Consider the following 22,789-nt stretch of genomic DNA (forward strand, 5'->3'; position numbering starts at 1 on the left):
CTGCAATTTTGTAGTGCAATCTGGGGCATCCATTAAGTGTTTCAGACTGTCAATAAGGGAGAAGAACACTGTGCAGATAGATGGTGTGGGGTATCCAGGAGACAAATCTGTGAAATTTGGTGACCATCAGTTATGGCAAGCCCGAAAACCAGAGCAATTAAAATTCAACAAGATGCAGTGGAGGAAACTTATTTGGAAGCTTCATTTGTGGTTAAAGACAGGAACTGATAGTCAAGGCTTGCTGCCTCCTTATCTGTCCAATGGAGATAATGCTTCCCTTCCTCACAGGGGTGTTATGAACCACATTTCACGAACACGTGTGAGCTGTTCTGATAATACAGTGATGGGAAATATATGGCAGGCTCTATAGTAGAAAGAGGGATATACAGGACATATCAAAAGAAATCTAGAGTCACACATTACTGGTGAGAGGATTCCTGTCTAATGAATAATATTTCCCAGCCATCCACGTTAGGGGAAAAAGGAACCAGGTGGTAGGATTTGAGACATTTAAGAATAACTAGCATATTTTAATATTGCGCATGAACTTAATGTAATGATTTTTATGCCTATTCTGTTCATAGCAAATATATTATATTTCTCTTTCATTCATGTTGTTTACATTTCAGAGCAGGGAGGGGAGGTGTTCACAAATAACGGTGGTTATAGATTGGCAGAGAAATTTAAAATGAAGCTTTTCTATCCCACAGTCACTCTGTGTCCCAGATACAGTTTTGTAGCAGCATTAACTGTTTTGACAAGATCATAAAAATAGCTCTGATATTTCCTGAAGTCATGGGTTTTTTTTTTCCTCCTCTTTGTAGCACCAAATAGTTTAGGACAATAAAGAGAGCTATTTTCCCTTGAATCTCATCAAAACTGATGTTGCTTTTGTGACACCGTCTACAGTAGATGTGTTTTATTCTTTGAGAACAAGGGGAAGCTGCAGGTTGGGTAGCTTATCAAAGCACACTTTAAAAATAAGAAAGAAATAGCTGGAATGTAGCTGGCGCAGGTAGAATATTCTGTCTTTTCTCTAGAGAGATCAACCTTATAAAGTATTGACTACCACTCTTCTATGCTGTTTGTGGAGCTGAGTGTTGCATAAGGATGTGCAGCAGCAATCATGCACATGATATGGGGCATGTACTGCCAGGCCCCTAAGCAACACAAAATTCCATTGAAGTTTTTGACTCCAAAAAAAGTATGACAAACAATGAATGTTTAAAATGAGTGAGGAAAGCTAAAAATGAAGGTGAACTGTTTTCTAACATTTATAGGTTCCCCTTCTCCAATCAACTTGTGAAGCCCCTTATGGTCTTCTTACACTTTCAGTTTTGTCTCCAGGGACGTCTGCTAGAGTTTAAGATCTTACCCAGTAGCAATAAGGGTAGCTCCTTTTGTGAGAATTTTATGCAAACAATTCCAGAGATATGCTAGAGGGGGTAGCTCTGTGGCCTATTGTTAAAGCTCTGCCCTCAACCTGTATGGAGGTTGTCAGGTGATTTCTCCGAGTCTGGTGGTGTTTCACCCACCCCTCTCCAGACACTGCTAACCAGTCCCTCCTCAAAATAAAAAAGTACTCTGCAGGAGGAAATGTATTCAATTTGGAATGGATCAAACCTCACAAAAATGACAGCCTCTTCTTTATTTTTTAAATAACTATCTCTAGATCCCCTACAAAGTTTTATCTGCACCACTCCATTTCAGAAGATAACAACTCTTGGCTGTGTAATTTGATCCAGCATCTCAGTAAGTTTGTCAGTAAAGCAGATTTCCAGTTATATATGTTAACATTTGCCAAGTGGTGTAAGCCTCCTTTTGTGTTTGAGAGAGCATTTTTGCCTGAATAGGTTCAAATTAATTCCTCTCATACCTCCTCTCTGCAATACCATATGTCCCCAGGACAGGAGATTTATCACAGGGTAAAGGGAACATTTTAGTACAGTGTTTCTCGAACTGGGGTTGCCGCTTGTGTAGGGAAAGCCCCTGGCGGGTCGGGCTGGTTTGTTTACCTGCCCTGTCCACAGGTCCGGCAGATCGCGGCTCCCACTGGCCGCGGTTAACTGCTCCAGGCCAATGGGAGCTGCTGGAAGCGGCGTGGGCCAAGGGACTTACTGGCCGCTGCTTCCAGCAGCTCCCATTGGTCTGCAGCGGCAAACCTACTCAAGCGGTAACCCCAGTTTGAGAAACACTGTTTTAGTAGGAATCCATTGTAAAAATCTTTGGTAATGTAGCACCAAGCCAATCTGTTAGTTTCTAGCTATAATGTTGATTTTTTTCCTTTTAAAAAAGCAGGAGAGGGAAACATACAAATAAAAATGATAGACCGATTTAAGTCACATTACACTCTCCCAATGGAAAGAAAACTGATAAATGGAAAAAAGGAATAACCAGGTAAACCTCAGAAAATTGCTGCCAGTATGGCATTACCTGCCAAGCAATCAGGTCTTTGAGTCGGTTCAGTTTCTCTTGATCCTCTGGATGGTCTTTGGCATACTCATCGGTGAAGAAAGCCTGCAAGGGGCATGTAAATCATTCAGTCCTTAACACGAAAAGGAATCAATGCTTTCTCCAGCGTGAGTCACTGATCACTATAGAACTCTATCTCTAATCGAAAGATAAGACATCCGCTTTCCTCTAGAGCAGCCGCTTGTGGTGATGCTTTATTAGTAAACCAATTGAGGATCAAAGGGCATTTTTATTTGTTCAAATATTTTCAGTGTCCATTTAACGCATTTGAGCTCAGGACCACCATCTTGAAAAGCCAACCTCTTGTTTTCAAGTTTAACTAACACTTACTTCAGTTAGGGGTACCACGTAGTTGGAGTGCCATAATTTATCCATCAATGAATGGTGCCCTTTTTGGTTGTTTAGCTAACATAATTGCACCTCCTGGATGATCAGTTAGATAAGAATTAAACTTTTCCACCTGCCGCTATAGGACACAGATGCAATTAATAACTTTAGCCATTACTCACGGCACCTGTGATACATGGGGGGGAAGGGAGGAGTAGCTCCCTTTGATGGACACCCAGCCAGCCAGTTAGCTGTAAAATTCCTCTTGGTCTGTTCAAAGGGAACTACTCCCACCCCTTCATGTATCACAGCACCTCTTTCTGAGCCCAAAGTAAAGGTAGTAAGTAAACAAGCAGCAGTGTTATGACAGATTGCCTCACTGCAGGTCTGGTGAATATAATGCCGATGAATGCCTTTTTAAAATGATTTAGAGACCTTCCAGGACATGTATAGGTTTGGACAGAGAGGTTTGGATTGCTTGGGAATATATGAAGATAGAGACCGGATACTGGACTAGATGGCCTGATAGAAGCCAGCACTAGATGTTCACATGAAGGTGCAAGAGCACCACAGATATGTGATAATTAAGTCTCATTGTTATCTCTAATAGAGATTGTCTTAAGCCTTGATGCGTGAGATTCCAAAATTTTTGATATGAGGTTGTCTTGGAATTATTGTCTTCAATAACTGAGTTCCTTAAGGGGCTGCGTCTCCATGTACCCTGTTGTTCTAACAAAATACATTTCTTTACAACAAAAACTGCCTTGTAAAAGGCTGCAGTTACTGGAAAAAGTAGTTAACAAGGTAAGAGATTTACTAACTCTGAGTCTGCTAGACAGCTAGAAGAAGAACTTGCGATGATTTACCCCAGACCAAACCAGTTGAGGCATGGAAGGCTATTTCATTAGAACATGTGTAATCATATCCTCCCATATCACACTTACATGAAAACCCCCATGCCTGCAATTAATTTTGAGCATCAGTCCTACATCCATGTTAGAGTCAACTTTTAAAGGAGACTAAGTCAGACGTGACCAGATTCTGAAGATCTTCAAATTAATGAGGTTCATCCTTTCTTTGTCCCCATCCTACTATCTCCCACCACAGTTTTTGACAATCACTAAGCAAGCAGAAACAGAGCTATCATCATTACTGAGAATAGAAAAATCTGTGAAGATGATCTTAAAGCTATTAAAATCATTACCTTTTCATATTTAGCAAAGCCTCCCATGACGGCTGGATCAACAATTCCATTCAGAAGCATGGAGAGAGGGTTAATGGGAAGATTTTCATCACTCTGGTACTGGTTAATCATCATCAAAATTTTCTCATTTGTCATGGACATTGTCTCAATGGCATTCTCCAGTGGACTAATGGTTGCCTATGAAATAAGAGGAGGAATGTTTAATGTGTCTATTTGATTTAATTTAACCACTCATGCTGACTTCTAAAACTTCCTTGGCCTCCTGCTAAACCAGTGTCCAACAGGATTAGATGACTCCACATAGGGCTCAGGTGTGCTTTTCAGCCAGCCCTCAAGAATGCTGCACAGATATAGTGTGTAATATCTCCTGTGCTTTCTATTCTTGTTCTGAAACCACTGAGGAAGTGCAAATATTTTTCAAAGTGAACAGTTTTAATAATGTCTGTGTGTAGAGGAGAGGTGAAGGGGAGTGAAGAACTAACTCATCACAGCAGAGCTCTGAGGAAAAAAATCATTCTTCTATATCTTTTGTGTATTTTTATGCAATTCTCTCCTCAGGACATCTGAATAAAAAACAGGATTAGGGTTTCTAAAGAATACTTCCACTACTGTTGCATATTCCACCTCTGAATTCATAATCCCCTTGTATATGCCTCTGAAATTATAATCAATAGCAAAGTAACCAAATGAAATGTCACAAACAGAAGATTATGACTTCAGCTGAAAAATAGCAGCAGGAGCAAATGAACTCCTAGGAAACCAAGATGTTGCTTTCATGGAGTTGTCTTTTGTAATCAAGAACAAGGGAAAAGAAAATATAAGAAAATGAAAAAAAAATAAAGTAGAACTCGTTAGTGATTTCTTGCTCTAGCAGGACATGGTTTTTTGAAATGCAGGCTCCCAGCACTGAGGAATGAAATATTCAAGGGAGTAACACAAACATCATATTGTATCATAGATGATGAATTTCTCTAACATCTGTTGACACACTCCCCCTCCTTGGTCATTTTCATTTCTTAGATAAAAACATAATTGGTTTGATGTCTGTGCTAGAACTAATGTAACAGCATCAGGTCTCTCAGAACAAGATCTGTCATTGTCTGCATTCATGTGGCAGTGAATTGGGTTCTGTCAAAACAGGGAAGAGTAAGAGAAAAGCTGATATTTTTCTATATCTTATTTATAGCCAGCAGCACATCTGTTTTCTCTCTTGTTGCAGGGTGTGTGGGAGAGCTGGCTACCATCAGAAAAAAGATGGACATTGTGCCAATGCTCAAAGTGGGACAGGAGGCGCAGAGATGCACTTATAGTCATGTTGCCTGAGAAGAAAGGAGGGAAATAGGTGATCACACAGTACCATGTTCCCCTTCTAAATATGGTACAGCACTGTGCTCCCGTGTAAGATCAGAATGTAGATGGGGTTATCTGTTATCATGGCAGTAAAAATCCACCAAGATATGCTTTGCTCCTTTAGCCACTTGTTGGTTATATAGAAAGTAACACTATCGGTATAAATAGCTATTTAACCTTAAGTATATGGGAGACGAAGTGCTAATGCTTAAGACAAATCCCAGTTTAGGAACCTCTTGGGTCTCTGTCCAGCCCCCACAGTATTCTCCTGCTGGTAATTTAGATGTACTGTAACAGTTGCAAAGTAAACAGTTGCTTCTTAGGGCTTGTCTGCATGGTGTAGCTAAGTGCACTAGAGGGATTAAATTCTCATGTACCAAACATTTTGGCATGCTAGCCGGTCTGTGTAGTCCATGTTGGTGTGCACTAAAAGCTCCCCAGTGTGCATTAGTGTAGTACTGTCTCAGTGAGATCAGATTGTTAGATAAATGCTAACTTTCTCAACGGTATCAAGTATCAGGGGGTAGCCGTGTTAGTCTGTATCTACAAAAACAACAAGGAGTCTGGTGGCACCTTAAAGACTAACAGATTTATTTGGGCATAAGTTTTCGTGGGTAAAAACCTCACTTCTTTGGATGCATACCGTTTCTCAACGGTACTAAGTTAATGCGCATTAGGTAATTTTTAGCACACACTGGAAGGGTCTACAAGGGCTAATTAATATGCAACACAGCAGTGTGCTTTAGAATTCAACCCCTCTAGTGCTCATTGCTGTACTGTGTAGACAAGCCCTTAGTTAACTTAATGTTGATTTAAGCCTTAAAATTTCAAGAGAGTGGTGTTGCATGTATAATGGCATAGGCATATGTGACCCTTCACAGACACATAAAAGAGAAGGTCCCTGCCCCAAGGAGCTTCAGGCCTCCAGTAGACAAATGATATAATGGGAGATGACAAGAGGAAGGGGAAGGAGAAGAGACCATATAAAAGAAAGAGAAAAGCAAAACTGCTCTTGGGGAGGGCATCAGTATTCACAGAACTCAGGTCATTTCTATGGCTTTGTTCAGTGCTCTTTAGGTTGTTAAACAATGATGGGGTTCAAGACCATGTGGTACCTGAATAGATGATACTGATGGAAAGCTAACAAGGGAGTTTTGATAAAGGATATGAGGAAGAAAGGGAGGCTGTGCCGGGGACAGGAGGGATTGTTAAAAAAAGATGGACTGGTGTGGAGCAGACCAGGGGAGCATTAAAGAGGAGAATTGGTAGCACACAGGACCTGAGCGATGTGGCTCTGGAACAGGAGGAAAATGGAGATTAGAGTCAGGTAATATGGGATAAAATATATTTGCTCTCTCTTTTTTTTTTTTTTTTTGGTAAAAGCTCTGAATAGAAATCATTTTAGGGAAAAATTAATCAGATACAGGTTTGAACCCCTAACATCAGATCTCCCAACAGTCCTAGTTTTCATGGCACTGTCCCATGGTCAGCCCCAGAACCCCCTGTGCCCGTTGAAGTGAAAATTTCCCACATTCAAGTCTGCCTAGGGGAAGGAGCCATTTGTTTGCCCCAGGCCCTCCATTTGAGGAGGTCCCCAAACTGAGTGGCACTGCAACCTGGCGCATGGGGTCACAGTGCCACTCAAGTCTGGCCCATCAGCTTCTCCATCTCCATCTACGGAGGGGCAGACAGGCCAAACATGAGTGGTGCTGTGTCCTGCTTTAGCCACATGAAATACTGGGAGGTATGTTAATACTGCAGTTTATGCATAAAAACCAAGAAAGAAACTAATGATCTTATTTTTATTCTCAAAAATGAATGACATGCCAAAAAAAAAAAAAGCCCTCCATAAATGGTAAAGGCAATTAGATTTTATTTTTCTTTGTAATACTTTAGGGTGTTGCTATTAACATACATAAGGAAATTTTTCTTAAGAATGAATTTTAATTTGACAGTCTCATACTCACATCTCTATACTTGGTTATAAATATAAGTTGCCAAGGAAATATTTTTAAAATGCAGTTTTTCCTGAAGGCAAAACCTGTGTGGGGATTTTACAATATGATCCTAATATGTTGATGAATGTGACATATAAGAAGGAAACCAGATAATATTTAGAATTGGCCTATATACAGTATATAATAGTTAAATATAATACTCTGAAATGTACATTCAGAGTTCTGTGAAATTCAGCCATTTACATTCAAATTATTTTAGTCAAATTATTTACAGTTCACAGGGCTGCAACTCAAACAAAATCACTAAGTTTTCTGCATGTTTCCATCTCAAAATAAATAGCCATTCCTTTGCACTACTGAAAAATGAGTTTGTCTAGAGTTGAGCCCCAGCTAAAACTTTTCAATGAAGCTGGCCAGACTTTGGGGTCCATAGGTTTTCCAAGTATTAAATCTCCTGTGTTCTTTTAGGCTATAAAAGCTATGCTTGGCAAAGCAATGGAATTCCAGTTCCTGACTGTTAATAACCACCTGAGTTGTACTTTATAAAATTTATAGAACACTCAAGATGTAAAGATTTTAACTTGCTGTGATCGTTCTAATATGGGTGTGAAGCAGCAATAAAAACTTCACATTCCATTTCTGTGCAGCTGGCTGTATTAATCAGGGCTTCCATTTGGCTTTGAGCAGGCCTTCTGTGGGATGGACTGATGTTCCTTTCCCCTGAATTAAGCTCTTATATCCTTCGTAGGCCAGATTTCTTTTAGCAGCACATTTGAGATCCTGGATCTGAAGTGATGTTTAGTTTTATGGTCAATGGGATTTTTAATGGATCAAATTAAAAAAAAAAACTGTTAAGGCAGCAGGTTAGGAAGAGGGGCAACTCTCTACCCCTCCAAGTGCTTTTTCAGGCTTCATGTCAGATATTTCCTAATGGTCCTGTCTCTTTCAGTGCATCTACGTGTGTGTATTCCAGTGATGCCCAGGAGCCAAATTAGTGATCAACATCACCTAAAAGAGCCACAGTCGTGTGAATTCATTATTTCATTTACTATTTTATATATATTATTCTCACAGCAAAATGACTGAGCAAGTATTCTACAATTGGTTAATAACATAGTAAAAGCATCCTGAATAGTTGATGACTTAGACTGGTTAATAATTAAATCACACAGTGGGTTAATACCACGTGCTGCAAGGAGCCACAGGAGACACATTCAAGAGCCACTTGCGGCTCCTGAGCCTCAGCCGGACGATCGCGCGTGTTTTCATTTTGTGGGGATTGGTGAAGCTCCCTGTGCTGCACTGAACTAATTCCCCATTTCCCAGACTGGTTCACTGCAAGTAACGAGAAGACAAGGAGTCTGTTGAGTAAGAGGTGCCTATTGTTCCTTCTATTCTTTTTTTATTTTTTGATAGAGGTGGCTCCTGAAGAAAGGAAGTGACCACTTGTGCAGTAAAGGCAAAAACATGAGCGGTATCTGAACAATAATTTTAAAGGCCATAAATGGTAAGTTTTCTGTGCATTTTATGAAAATATCAGAGGGATATCTCTGAGAACTTATAATTTTCATATTAGCAAAGGGGATACTATTATCACATTTTATGATAAGTCACCACCATAGGGATTTCCTTCAGATGATCTCAGATCACCAGTGTCAATTCAAGGGAACTGTAATAAATATCATGTTGAGAACTACTTTTGTGCAATTACAGCAGATAAAAACTGAAATAAAGTACCAATAATATAGACAAACTCCTCAAAACAAGGAAGGTCAGAATCAGTAAAACTGAAGGAATCTCAAATTATTTTTGTACTAGCAATTGCCAGCACTTCTTTGGCCCATCATGTACCAACAATACCTCAGAGCTTGAATATACAGACACTTTATGTGCAGCAAGCCCGGGTGTAAATCTGGAGGAGCCTGCTACCTTGTGCTAACACTACAGAACTATTAGTGCAGGGTCCAAACAGCCAGTTAGTGTTTGGAAAGCTAGTGTGCTGTAAATTTACACTCGGGCTTGCTGCACACTGTGGATCTGTGTAACTAAGCCCTCACTCCAAAAGCCAAGAAGCTTGCCCATGGTCACTTGCATGTATTTTTTAAGACTATCTATCCTTTTGTCAGGGAGTCTCAGGACAGTACCTTACCATATGAGTGGTAATCTTTAACCACTGCAGGGCTGAGCTGTCAGTCATTTCAATGTATTGAATTTGTGGCGATCAGGGGAGGGTCCCGGAAGATTGGAAAAAGGCAAATATAGTGCCCATATTTTAAAAAGGGGAAGAAAGATAATCCAGGGAACTACAGACCGGTCAGCCTCACTTCAGTCCCCGGCAAAATCACGGAGCAGGTCCTCAAGGAATCCATTTTGAAGCACTTGGAGGAGAGGAAGGTGATCAGAACAGTCAACATGGATTCACCAAGGGCAAGTCATGCCTGGCCAACCTGATTACCTTCTATGATGGGATAACTGGCTCTGTGGCTATGGGGAAAGTGATGGATGTGATATAGCTTGACTTTAGCAAAGCCTTTGATACGGTCTCCCACAGTATTCTTGCCAGCAAGTTAAAGAAGTATGGGATTGGATGAATGGACTATAAGGTGGATAGAAAGCTGGCTAGATTGTCAGGCTCAAGGAGCAGTGATCAACAGCTCGATGTCTAGTTGGCAGTTGGTATCAAGCGGAGTGCCCCAGGGGTTGGTTTTGTTCAACATCTCTATTAATGATCTGGATGATGGGATGAATTGCACCCTCAGCAAGTTCGCAGATGACACTAAGCAGGGGGGAGAGGTAGATACGCTGGAGGGTAGGAATAGGGTCCAGAGTGACCTAGACAAACTGGAGGACTGGGCCAAAAACAATTTGATGAGGTTCAACAAGGACAAGTGCAGAGTCCTGCACTTAGGAAGGAAGAATCCCATGTGCTGCTACAGGCTGGGGCCTGACTGGCTAAACAGTAGTTCTGCAGAAAAGGACTTGGGGATTACAGTAGATGAGAAGCTGGATATGAGTCAGCAGTGTGCCCTTGTTGCCAAGAAGGCCAACGGCATCTTGGGCTGCATTAGTAGGAGCATTGCCAGCAGATTGAGGGAAGTGATTATTCCCCTCTATTCGGCACTGGTGAGGCCACACTTGGAGTACCGCATCCAGTTTTGGTCCCCCCCACTATAGAAGGGATGTGGACAAATGGAAGACAGTGTAGCGGAGGGTAACAAAAATGATTAGGGGGCTGGGGCACATGACTTACAAGGAGAGGCTGAGTGAACTGGGGTTATTTAGCCTGCAGAAGAGAAGAGGGAGGGGGGATTTGATAGCAGCCTTCAACTACCTGAAAGGGGGTTCCAAAGAGGATGGAGCTAGGCTGTTCTCAGTGGTGGCAGATGACAGAACAAGGAGTAATGGTTTCAAGTTGCAGTGGGGGAGGTCTAGGCTGGATATTAGGAAACACTAGCAGCGTGGTAAAGCACCTGAATGGGTTACTTAGGGACAGGGCCGGCTCCAGGGTTTTTGCCACCCCAAGTGGGGTGGGGGGGGGGAAAAGCCGCGATCGTGATCAGCTACACTTCGGCGGCAGCTCCACTGCGCCGCTTTCTTCTTCGGCAGCAGGTCCTTCCCTCCAAGAGGGACCGAAGGACTCGCTGCCGAATTGCCGCCGAAGAGCTGGACGTGCCGCCCTTTCCCCTTGGCCGCACCAAGCACCTGCTTGCTGAGCTGGTGCCTGGAGCCAGCCTTGCCTAGAGAGGTGGTGGAATCTCCATCCTTAGAGGTTTTTAAGGCCCAGCTTGACAAAGCCCTGGCTGGGATGATTTAGTTGATGTTGGTCCTGCTTTGAGCAGGGGATTGGACTAGATGACCTCCTGAGGTCTCTTCCAACCCTAATATTCCATGATAATACTAAAAGAGAGATTCTGTCAAAATCTGGTAGAAAAATTGTCAGGCAAGATATATGGTTATCTTCTACCTTTTACATAGATATTTTACTCATTTGCAATAAAATGTCAAAATGTTTTCCATGACACAAGGTGGGTGAGGTAATATTTTTTATTAGACCATCTTCTGTTGGTGAAAGAGACAACTTCTGCACTCCACAAATATTGGTCAATATTTTACCAGCCACTGGCAAAAAACTAACAACCACTTACCCCAGAAATATCAGAACATAATAATGGACATATAGAGTCCATGTAGCCCAGTATCCTATCTCATGACAGTGACCATTTATTCCTGCCATTTGTTTCCTATCTTTTAACCAGTTACTGATCCTCAAGAGGATCTTCCCTCTTATCCCAGGTCTGCTTACTTTGCTGAAGAGCCTTTGGTGAGGGACCTTGTCAAAGGCTTTCTGAAAATCCATGAACACTATATCTACTGGATCACCCTTGTCCACACACTTGTTGACTCCAGTCAAAGAGTTCTAAAAGATTGGGGAAGCATGATTTCCCTTTACAAAAGTTGTGTTGACTCTTCCCCAACATATCGTGTTCATCTATTTGTCTAATAATTCTGTTCTTTACTACAGTTTCAACCAGTTTGCCTGGTATTGAAGTTAGGCTCATCACACTGTAATTGCCAGAATTTCCTCTAAAGCCTTTTTAAAAAAATCAGCATTACCTTAGGTATCCTGCAGTCATCTGGGACAGACACTGATTTAAGTGATAAGTTACATACCAGCATTGTTAATTCTGCAATTTCATAATTGAGTTGCTTCAGATTCCTTGGGTGAATACCATCTGGTCCTAGTAACTTATTCATGTTTAATTTATCTATTTATTCCAAAACTACCTCTATTGACATCTCAATCTGTCACCCTAGATTTGTCACCTTAAAAGAATGACTCAGGTGTGTGAATCTTCCTCACATCCGCTGCAGAAAAGACTAATGCAAATAATTCATTTAGCTTCTGTGCAACAGCTCCGTCTTCCTTGAGTGATCCTTTAGCACCTTGATCATCCAGGGTTTGTCTACACAGGGATAAAAAACCTGTGGCTGGCCCGGGTCAGCTGTCTCAGGCCAGTGCGGCTTGAGCTCCAGTGCTGAAAAATTGCTATGTATCTGTTCAGACTTGGGCTGGAGCCAGAGCTCTGGGATGCTGTGAGAACTCAGTCTTCAGCCTGAGCCCCAAAGCTCAAGCCCTGGCAGCTTGAGTCAGCTGCCCAGGCCAGCCACAGCCATGCTGCAGGTCTTTTAATCCCATGTAGATGTACTCCCAGTGGCCTCTCTGATTGTTGGCAGGCTTCCTACTTCTGATGTACTTAATTTTTTTTTTTTTTGCTGTTAGTTTCTGTATCTTTTATTAGTTGCTCTGCAAATTCTTTTTTGACCTGCCTAATTATACTTTTGCATTTGACTTGCCAGAGTTTATGCTCTTTTCTGTTTTTCCTCTATAGGGTTTGACTGCCAGTTTTTAAAGATTGCCTTTTTGCCTCTAACCACCTCTTTCACTCTGCTGTTTAGACATGGTGGCATTTTTTTTTATTTGGGGGTAGACATATAGTTTGAGTTCTATTATGATGTTTTTAAATAGTTTCCATGTAGCTTGCAGGGATTTCACAAAAAAACTAAAATGTACAGAGTAGTAGTCTTGTGAGTAGATTTAGAAAATAAAAATAAAAAGATTTGAACCATTTAATCTCAAAAATCAGTCTGTGTTAGAACTGCTACACTACATTTATATACATTAATTTGTATATCAGGATACTTAGCATGTAAATACCCACCTGTGACATGGAGACAACCTCAAACCAACGCAGAATTCCAGGAAGTTTGTAAGCTGTAACAAATGATGTTCTCTCAATCCACATAGACTGTTTTTTTTTTTAAAAAAAAAGAGAGAATACAGGATTGAAACCTTAGTCTTTTCAGGATAGAAGTTTATAGAAATTACATTGCAAAATAAAAGATTAGGTAGAAAAATGACAGAATAATTTGTGCATAGAAAGACGCAGCAAAAGGAATCCAGCACAGCAATTTGTGGTTTATTGTTTCAAAACTAGGTCATCATTAAGCTCTCAGTCTATACAAGGTAAGGAACCCTCAAATTTCTATTCCCAACTCTGCCACTATTGCCTGTGTGATCTCTGGTAAATCACTTACTCTGGCCTTCTTTACTCTGAATTAAGAAACTTTAAGGAAAACAACTGGTCCTACCAGCAGTAGGACTTCTGTATCCGAGTGCCAGAATTTTAACCACTTTGTTGCTGTAAGCAGGTTAGTCAACGTGGTGGATTAAACTGCTAACAGCCTGCCTACCCTAATGTTCCTCCTATTATTGTTACCATGGGGAGCCAAGTTGGTGGTAGCAACAGTGGGAAATTTTAACAGGTCTAATGCAGATACAGACTCACTATCTCAACTGCCCCATATGTAAAACAGAAATACTAATATTTACCTTCCTCAAAAAGTACCATGTGTTACTACAGTGTCTGATTCTCAGACAGACCCATTCCACATCACCATGCCAGGATGTTAAAAAGTTCTAGTATCATGTGCTCTGGGTTTGGGACAGTGTGTACAGTCCCTGTCCACACAAGACCTATCACTAGCTAGTGCTGTTAGTCACTGATCAGAACAATACACATAATTTAAGTGCTTCATACAATTTTGAAATAAGGTGCTCTTACAAATCTGAAAACCTAAGTTGTTTTCCCCACCCACCTCTGACAGCACTCAACTGTACAATTTTATGATATAATAAAACTTTATATATTTATTCCTCTAAAGTAAGAAAACTTACCACACTGCTGTATATGACATTATAAAAATCATATAATTTATAGCACTTGTAGATCTCAAAGTGTATTAAAACTATAAACATTATTTGTAGTTGTTGCATTATTGAACAGCTGATGTGAGTCAATATGGCATATACAGTACTCAGCACTTCACATGAGTGATGAAAACAGACAATTTACACTCCTTAGCCCATACTGGTAGCTAAGGAGTGGAGCAGTTATTAAGTACTAGTGGTGATGCATTTTATTGATATGTATTTACATTTTGTCTTGTTTAACAATAGAAAATTTTACTAGAGAACTTTTCTGCATAACCAAACTGTATTTAACTTACTTAACTGAGAGGTTTTACCTAAAATTCAAACAATGAAGTATTACGATAATAAAATGGGAAATTAGGCTACAAATCAGGAAATGTAAAATGAGAATATGTTGAAAAGTACTTAGAGTAATGTAGAAATAGAGAAGCCCTAGATTTAAATTGTACTGTAGTTGAAATGAAAATAGGTCGTTTCAGATCTTGAAACTAGGCCTTCCATAGTGGGGCAGCTGGGCATGACTATTAAAGGATTAAGCTCTGAATTCACAACCACAGCAACTCCAATATGTTTTACAAAGATGCTGCCATGTCAAAAAATTACTTACAGCAAATTCATTTTCAGGGTCAACAGATCCTTTCCTGACTGGTCTTGAGTAGTGGAATCGTTGAACATAGTTGGATTTATAAAAGCTGAAAGATTTAAAGAAGATGTAAAAAGCATAATTCAAGCACAGCTGGATTCCACCATCAAAGTAACTGGTTTTCTTTTTGTCTGATTTTAAATTAAGTGTCATTTAGTGTTCATGAAAAGCGCAGCAGTAACAGCATGGAAAACTGAAAACATTTATCCACCAAACAGGGACAGAAGCACTAAGTTTCATCACTGATGTGCCTCAACTGTGCCCTGGAGGATGTGGGCGTTTCAGAATACGGATGAAATACTTAGGGGAAGCTGTAGAGGAGGTTTTTGCTTTTATTGACACCCACCTCTGAATTATGTTTTATGGATTGACCCATAAAGCACTGTATATTGTTAAGAACACTAAGTGACCAAGTGGAGCAGATGATATTTTGTTTTGGACTTAAATGTGTGCTTGTTCAAACACATCCCATGCCAAATCAGTTGATCAGATCTCCTGATAATTCTGCTTACAACACAGCAAAATAGCTGTTTATTAAACATGTGAAGCCATAAACAACTATTTCTTTTCACATATGGATGGATTTTGAATAAAATCTAATAGAAATGGAATAGCAAGGTTGAATACACCAGTAGCATAGAATCATAGAATATCAGGGTTGGAAGGGACCTCAGGAGGTCATCTAGACCAACCCCCTGCTCAAAGCAGGACTAATCCCCAGACTGAAATTTGCCCCAGATCCCTAAATGCCCCCCTCAAGGATTGAACTCACAACCCTGGGTTTAGTAGGTGCTCAAACCACCGAGCTATCCCTCCCCCCAGTGCATCTTCATACTATGATCTCCTTAGCTAAAAAATAATCTTCAACTACTGTTGCACTGCAAGAGGAACATACACCGCCCCCCGCCCCAACCACTTTACCATACTATTATAGAGGATTGAGCGGTAACTTGAAAAGAACACAAAACATACAGTCCTGGCCCTTTAAATACTGTACTGCCCAGGAGACTTTATTTATTTATAGGAATTCAATGTAAAGCAAAGCCAAGCAGAGATTGACTTTGCAGGACAAAAACAATGTTATAGGTCTAGGTGCAACTTACATAAATATTTCCAGAAAGAACTTCAAAAATGATCTGGTATTTTGGCAGAGTAGGCTTAGAAAACAAAGAGCCGAGTCTGGCCAAAGAGCACTCTCATTTTGCTCATTATTGGGAGTGTATGATTCCTGAACTAGGTGACAACCATTGAAATCACCTCTTTGATAAAGCACACTGATTAAAGAGGCATATCAATTCAAATAATTTTATATAACCCCTTTTAGGACAGAAATTTTCAACCACTTTACTAGAACGAATACACTAAAATTATCTCTTACAAATAAGAATTATAGTTACAAACAAGTACTCTTCTCAAAAATAAATCCTTCCTATTATTGGTGGAAGAAATTTAATGCAGTCTGGCTGAGTTCTGCAGCTGAGACATGATTTCAAAATCTTACATAAGGCAAAAGATTTTCCTTTATGTAGAGGATTTCAAGAGTCTTACAGTCACCAAGTTCAAACTATGGCTGGCACTGCAGTGACTTTAAAGTCCAGTGAAAGAGGGACAGATTCACTGAGGTGCTTGTCAGTCACCATTTATAAAAAAAAATCAGGTTGAAACTGGGAGCAACAAATTACATTTCATCTCAAAATAAGAGAAATGTGCTTGTTCCCATCCTTTTAGTTTAGGTGGCTCATTCATGCTTTTGCATTCTGGACTAGTTGCAATAGCTGTAAAGATGCTACTGACAAACCTGCAGACAAAGAATTGCAGTAATCCATTCTGAATGTAACAAAAGCCCGTGGAACAGTTTATAAATCAGAAAGAGCCAGGCAATGGATTCTAACTGTATTTAATAAGATAATAAAAAGCTGTTGAACTTTCAGCCTTCTTTCTGAAGAGACTTAATGCCAATATTGTTAAAGGTAACCCCCACATTCCTTCAAATGTGGAACTGCGTGACGACATCCTTCTCGAGCAAAATGCAGCTGCCTCACATTGCTTTCAGAAAATTCTCTTAGCTAAGAATCAAGACCCTTTTATTCAACTAAGAAGATATCACTGAGTCTTATATTTCTGCTAAGCTGCCTGAACAGGATTAGACTAAAAAGATAAGGATAATTGGCTGTTATCTGTGTATTCCTGAAAAGAAAGATGTTACCTATCACTGATCAGTTCCAAGGAGGGCATGTATAGTGCTAATATCCTTGCCATATATGACAGCTGAATAGGTTGGGTGAAAGTTGCTCCTGAGAGCAGATTTGAACCAAGCTAGCATATTTCTACCCCATTAAAGATATACATTTTTCTTCCTGTTGAATCAAAGCCTTCTAAACCAACACAAGGAACACCAGCAATTCACCTCTACGATAAGCTAAGCTTTACCATTATCTGCCTTACTTCAATAGTAAGGGCACACTGAAAAGGGAATTCAGTTTTGACCACTTTTTCCTAGGACTACTAGTAGCAATAAGAGATCTGAAACTGGATCAGCTAGATGATTAACAACATGTGGGACATCAGGACCCAGATATGTTTCTGGGAAGAAAGAGTTTTCGGGGGATGGAGCCAGTTCCCGGGAACAAAAGACTTCCCAGGAGCATTGTGAGCCCCCGGCAACTGGGTACGGAGGGAGGTGAGACCCGTGAATCCAATCCAGACTTGGACTTAGGAGGAAGAGCCACACACCCTCAGGCACCAGGTGGCAGCAGGATTCTCCCTCCCCAGTCTATGAACTCAGGGAGCAGGCTTCTGAGGGAAGTCTGAAGAGTATTGCTCAGGAGAGGATAAGCAGGGCAGGAAGGTGTAAGGAAGGACCCAAAAATAATTATGAGTAGACATGTTGGGAAAATTATAGAAAATGAGAGAGTGCCATGCAAACACTAGTGAGTTTTAATGTTCAGAGGTGACAGTAGCTGTCTCAGGCAGGAAGGGCAAGCAGGATGAGTGGTGTCACTGTTCTTGGAGCTCCAGGGCTCTCTGAATTAGGCATGGTGGAAGAACAGAAAGGCAGCAGTTGCAGAGATGCTGTCTTGGTGTTGCTGAAACCACCAGAGGTGACATCACTGGGAAGAGAGGGAAAGGAGCTTTGCCCCTGAGGCTACAATGGCATATAAAGTAGTTTTTAAACCGGACCTGCCTCTGCTCTCTACTAATATTGGTTCTGCTGTCCCCAGTGCTCACCTGTGTGTGTTTGTTTAGGTGGTTATTTTGTTTATTTGTTTAGGCCAGGTAGATCTTCTTTTAATCTAAACCTATCCCTAGTTCCCTAGTGCTGCTGCTCTTAGCCAATGCTTTAAATAAGCAGTATCAGGAGGGAATTTGAAGGAACTAACACTTGCTTGCTTCCGATTTCCATTGCACCTCACCCTTTAGGCTGTGAGGAAGTATATTAGCAAAAACAGTGGCATTGATTTGGAGGTCAGACAAGTATACAAATTCATGTTCTGTTCTAGAAAAACAACAACACATCCTCCATCCCCTGCAATTTCCCCAGGGAACGGGGATAAGAGGCTGAGAACTGTGTTTTAGGGAGAAGAAAAGCAGACTGTGGCAAAACACTACCCTGGCACACAACCGTTCAGTCCCACTGAAATCAATGAAGCTGCAGTGCGTATATATTAGAACAGAATTTGGCTGCATAGCCAGAGTAAGTTGGGCTTTTTTCTATAAGCATACGGTAGTGTTTAAATAGCTGATGAGATTCTCTGAAATGTCAGGAAAAATAAATTTAGTAACTGAGATAAGTGAATGCACCTTGGCTCACCAATAAATTGGCTGTATTAATAAACTAATTAGTTCTCCTTAGACTATTAACCCAGACTCTCACCCCTTTTATGGTAACATTTATCCAACAAAAATAAACTTACTTTATGATTTGATCGGGTACTGGCTTATTTTTGAATCTGGTATGCTCCTCCAAAACTGGTTGCACAGTAAAGCACTGAATGTCTAAAATCACACAGGTTAAGGACATATGAAAGATATTATGTAGTCTGGAAAACAAAGAACATATTGTCCAAGAGCAAACAAATGTATTCATGTTTGCTCATTAGTTTTGCTTTTCATCAAAACAAAAAACAAACAGAAAAAAATCACAAGTCGAACCAGGGCCAGTTCCAGCATTTCTGCCGCCCCAAGCAAAAAAAAAAAAAAGCCGCGATCGCAATCGTGACCGGCGGTGGCAATGGGAGGGGAAAAAAAAGAGCCACGATTGGCGGCGGCAGTTCGGCGACAGGTCCTTCGCTCCTAGAGGGAGTGAGGGACCTGCCGCCCCCAAATTGCCGCAGGTGCCGCCCCTCTCCCTTGGCCGCCCCAAGCACCTGCTTGTTAAGCTGGTGCCTGGAGCCGGCCCTGAGTCCAACAAAGGCATTTCAAACATTAAGGCTTGTCTACAAGATGTCAAGTATCAGGGGGTAGCCGTGTTAGTCTGTATCTACAAAAACAACAAGGAGTCTGGTGGCACCTTAAAGACTAACAGATTTATTTGGGCATAAGCTTTCGTGAGTTAAAACCTCACTTCTTCGGATGCATCTGAAGAAGTGAGGTTTTAACTCACGAAAGCTTATGCCCAAATAAATCTGTTAGTCTTTAAGGTGCCACCAGACTCCTTGTTGTTTCTACAAGATGTGTTAGTGCAGCACCAACTGGGGTAGAATTTCTAGTGCACACCAGCATGTTGTGCATTAACTGGCCTGTGTGGACCCTGCTGGTGTGCAGCACAAGTTTCCTAGCGTGTGTTAACATAGTACCACAGGACAACATCAGCACACACTAGGAAACTTTTATTACACACCAGATTCCACTTGGCAAGTTAGTGCACAACATGCTGGTGAGCAATAACTAATTATGTAGACAAGCCCTAAATGCAGTAGTACAGGTGTATTTTGGGGATGAAGGGGGAGTATTGTTCAGAATTATGTCACTGTGCCACCAGGGTGTTTCTAACAGAAGCAAAGGATTTTTGAGAAGGAGAGAAAATACCCAAGCTGGTGAGACAAGACATGTGTCAGTGACTAAGTAGATTTAAACTTAGATTTCAAGTGTTAGAAAAGCATGTGCATGATTTATTTACAAGCAGTTCTAGGAAGCCAGCCGATGTAGCCCTGACCATTGTTGTGTGTAGCTTTTGAGGACAATTACAATATACTGTTCAAATAAAAATGAAGAGTGTTTGGTTCTTACAATAGACTTCTGAAATGATGCCCAGCAGGTAGCAACAGGCGGGGTGGATGTCAAAAGCTATCACATCTATACGCTAAAGTGTGTTTTTTGAAGAGAGGGTGGAGGATAAATTAAGTACAATCAGAGCTTCTCTTTAAGTGCTTCCCCTCCATCCCCCATGAGTGTTGGGGACTGAGAAAGGAACAGATGATATCTTGACAACCTGTTATGAAGTATTCTTAAAAGAAATGCATAATGGTTACAAGACTTTAGGTGCATGTTCTGTAAGTGAGTCGGGCCGTTAAAAACCATAGTACAAAATAACTAACTGAATAGTGAAACATTTATATTTATGATGTTTCAATAAAATATTGCCTTATCTTATAATTCAGAAATATCCTGGAAATGAAAAGAACCAAGAAATATTGGAAAGTTGTAAATAATACTGATAATATGGTGTGAAAGCACATGAATTAACTAAATTTAGCAGTTCATAACATTGGATGTTACAGACAGACCACATGCATGAATTGTATTGAATAACAACACTTTGCGCTGACAGCCCTCCCACTGAGCCTGTCAAAGTGCTTGCCAAACAATAGGAATTCATCCTCACAGTTCTCCTGTGCGGTAAAAAATCCTTACTCTCCTTTCTTACAGCTGAGGGACAAAGAGGGGGAGCAACTTGTTCAAGGTCATACCGTGCATCTGTTGCACATCCAGAAAAAAATAACAATGTTTGCTGGCGCTCAGTCCTGTGAGGAATGTAGGAATATTTTAGCAATGCAGGTTCCAGATTTTGACTAAACTAATAATTGTCAGTGGAACATCATGCCCATCTTATTTTGTCCGTTTCACACAGGTTATGACTGCTAGTCTCACCCTCTTTTCAAGTTCAGTGCAGTTTCTACCTATTACCAGTTCAGAACATAATATATTTTTCTTCCATTTGTATCCTCTAGTTCAGGGGTTCCCAAACTTGGTTCGCGGCTTGTTCAGGGTAAGGCCCTGGCGGGCCGCGAGACACTTTCTTTACCTAAGCATCCGCAGGTATGGCCGCTCGCAGCTCCCAGTGGCAACGGTTCGCCATTCCCAGCCAATGGGAGCTGCAGGAGGAGGCTTACCCTGAATAAGCCGCGAACCAAGTTTGGGAACCCCTGCTCTAGTTAATCCCTCACTGTTCTTCCTTGTGCTTTTCCAGTTCAGACCAGTGTACTTAGGCAAGTTAGCCAGTTTAAACAAAAAAACCCAACAGGTCATATGTACCTGCAAACATTTGCAGATTTTTGTTTTCCTAAAATCAGACCAAAACTTTTGAAGTTCTAGGATAGGATTTTTAAGAACCATCAATGTTGGCATAACTCCGCTCCTATTGCAACCAATGGGAGTTTTACCATTGATTGCAGTCAGGGCCGGCTCTGGATTTTTTGCCGCCCCAAGCAAAAACAAACAAACAAATAAACAGGGTGCAAACTTTCGGTGCCACTTACTTGGCGGCTCGTGGCTGCCTCCCACAGCTGCACTGGCAAGCCTCTGGGCGGGCGGCGGCTGCACTCTGGCTAACAGGACTTCCTGCACTGCAGACATGCCCTGGGCAGCAGAGTGCGCACCCTGGCTAGCCGGGGGAGGGAGAAAAGGGGGGCAGCCAGGGCGCTCGCCACACGGCCTCTCCCACTGCACCACCTGCCGGGAGGGCTCTGCACCGCTCCCGCCTGCAGGTGAATTGAAAGTTGTCGGTTGGCATGGAGGGAAGGACACGGGCTGCCAGGCTTGCTGCAGACCTGGCACCGGCTGGGGCAGACGGAGCGCACAGCCCGCTCCCAGCAGGGCGCTCCCCTCCTCTGCACCGCCGCCCGCTACAGTGGCGCACTGAAAGTCGTCGGCGCAACAAAAGTAAAACAAACAAACAAACAAAAAAACACAAGGGTGCAGCGCGGCCGAAGCAGCGAACCAAAAAAAAAAAAAAGGCGGCCATGCCACCCTAAGATTGGTCAGAATGCCGCCCCTTAGAATCTGCCGCCCTAAGCACGAGCTTGCTCGGCTGGTGCCTGGAGCCGGCCCTGATTGCAGTGTGAAGTTCCACAACAGCACAAGAGGCCCATTGTGTTAGGTGCTGTAGAGACACAGGGTAAGAGACAGTCCAACCCACAAAAAGTTTACACAATCTGTTTTCAGCATGATGTGAAGGGAATTAGACATACAATTGCTGTTCACATTAATGGGAGTTGTGTATAGTAACTCTCCACTTAACGTCCTCTCAATCTTACGTCCCTGCTCAATTACAGAACATGCTCAATTTAAAGTTGTGCAATACTTCGCTATAACGTTGTTTGGCTGCCTGCTTTGTCCACAGCTGGTAGCCCCCCTATCAGCTCCCCTATACCCCTCCCCCCTACAGTGCCTCTAGCCTGCTGGCAGACCCCGCAGATCAGTGCCTTCCCCCTCTTCCCCCTGCCTCCTGCCCACGGCAATCAACTGGCTTGCGGCATTCAGGAGGGAAGGGAGAGGAGCGAGGACTCGGCGCGCAGGCTCCCCCTCCCTCCTACCCTCTGAACGTTGCAAGCCAGCTGATTGCCGTGGGCGGGAGGGAGGGCGGAGGTGCGAGGACGCGGTGTGCAGACTAAAGGGGGGGAGGAGAAGAGGCGGGTCAAGGATGGGGGTTTGGGGAAAAGGGTGGCGTGGTCGGGCCGAGGGTTGAGCACCCCGCCCCTGGTGCTTGCAGAGTAGGGGAAGCTGCCGCTGCTGTTGCACAATGTGCTTCTCCTAGCCTACAGCACCTCCTAGCCTACACCACCTTGCCCGCCTCATTGTCTCCAGTGCCAGTGGGCTTGTGCCCGTCTGGGGTAAGGTGGAGG

The 22,789-nt window shown here is 42.0% G+C and overlaps 1 protein-coding gene across 1 annotated transcript in view; it reads right to left on the minus strand.

Annotated features, from left to right (window-relative positions):
* The window catches only part of DOCK2 (dedicator of cytokinesis 2), a 492,812-nt gene that overhangs the window by 17,919 nt on the left and 452,104 nt on the right, over positions 1-22,789 (minus strand). Inside the window, exons 42-46 of the mRNA XM_042850773.2 lie at positions 18,641-18,722; positions 14,691-14,775; positions 13,032-13,118; positions 4,004-4,180; positions 2,434-2,517 (exon numbers count right to left, since the gene is read on the minus strand). Coding sequence (XP_042706707.1) covers positions 2,434-2,517; positions 4,004-4,180; positions 13,032-13,118; positions 14,691-14,775; positions 18,641-18,722 — 515 coding nt within the window. The remainder of the gene's footprint in view (positions 1-2,433; positions 2,518-4,003; positions 4,181-13,031; positions 13,119-14,690; positions 14,776-18,640; positions 18,723-22,789) is intronic.

Source organism: Chrysemys picta, chromosome 8 (assembly GCF_011386835.1).
Source record: "Chrysemys picta bellii isolate R12L10 chromosome 8, ASM1138683v2, whole genome shotgun sequence".
Lineage (NCBI taxonomy): Eukaryota > Metazoa > Chordata > Testudines > Emydidae > Chrysemys > Chrysemys picta.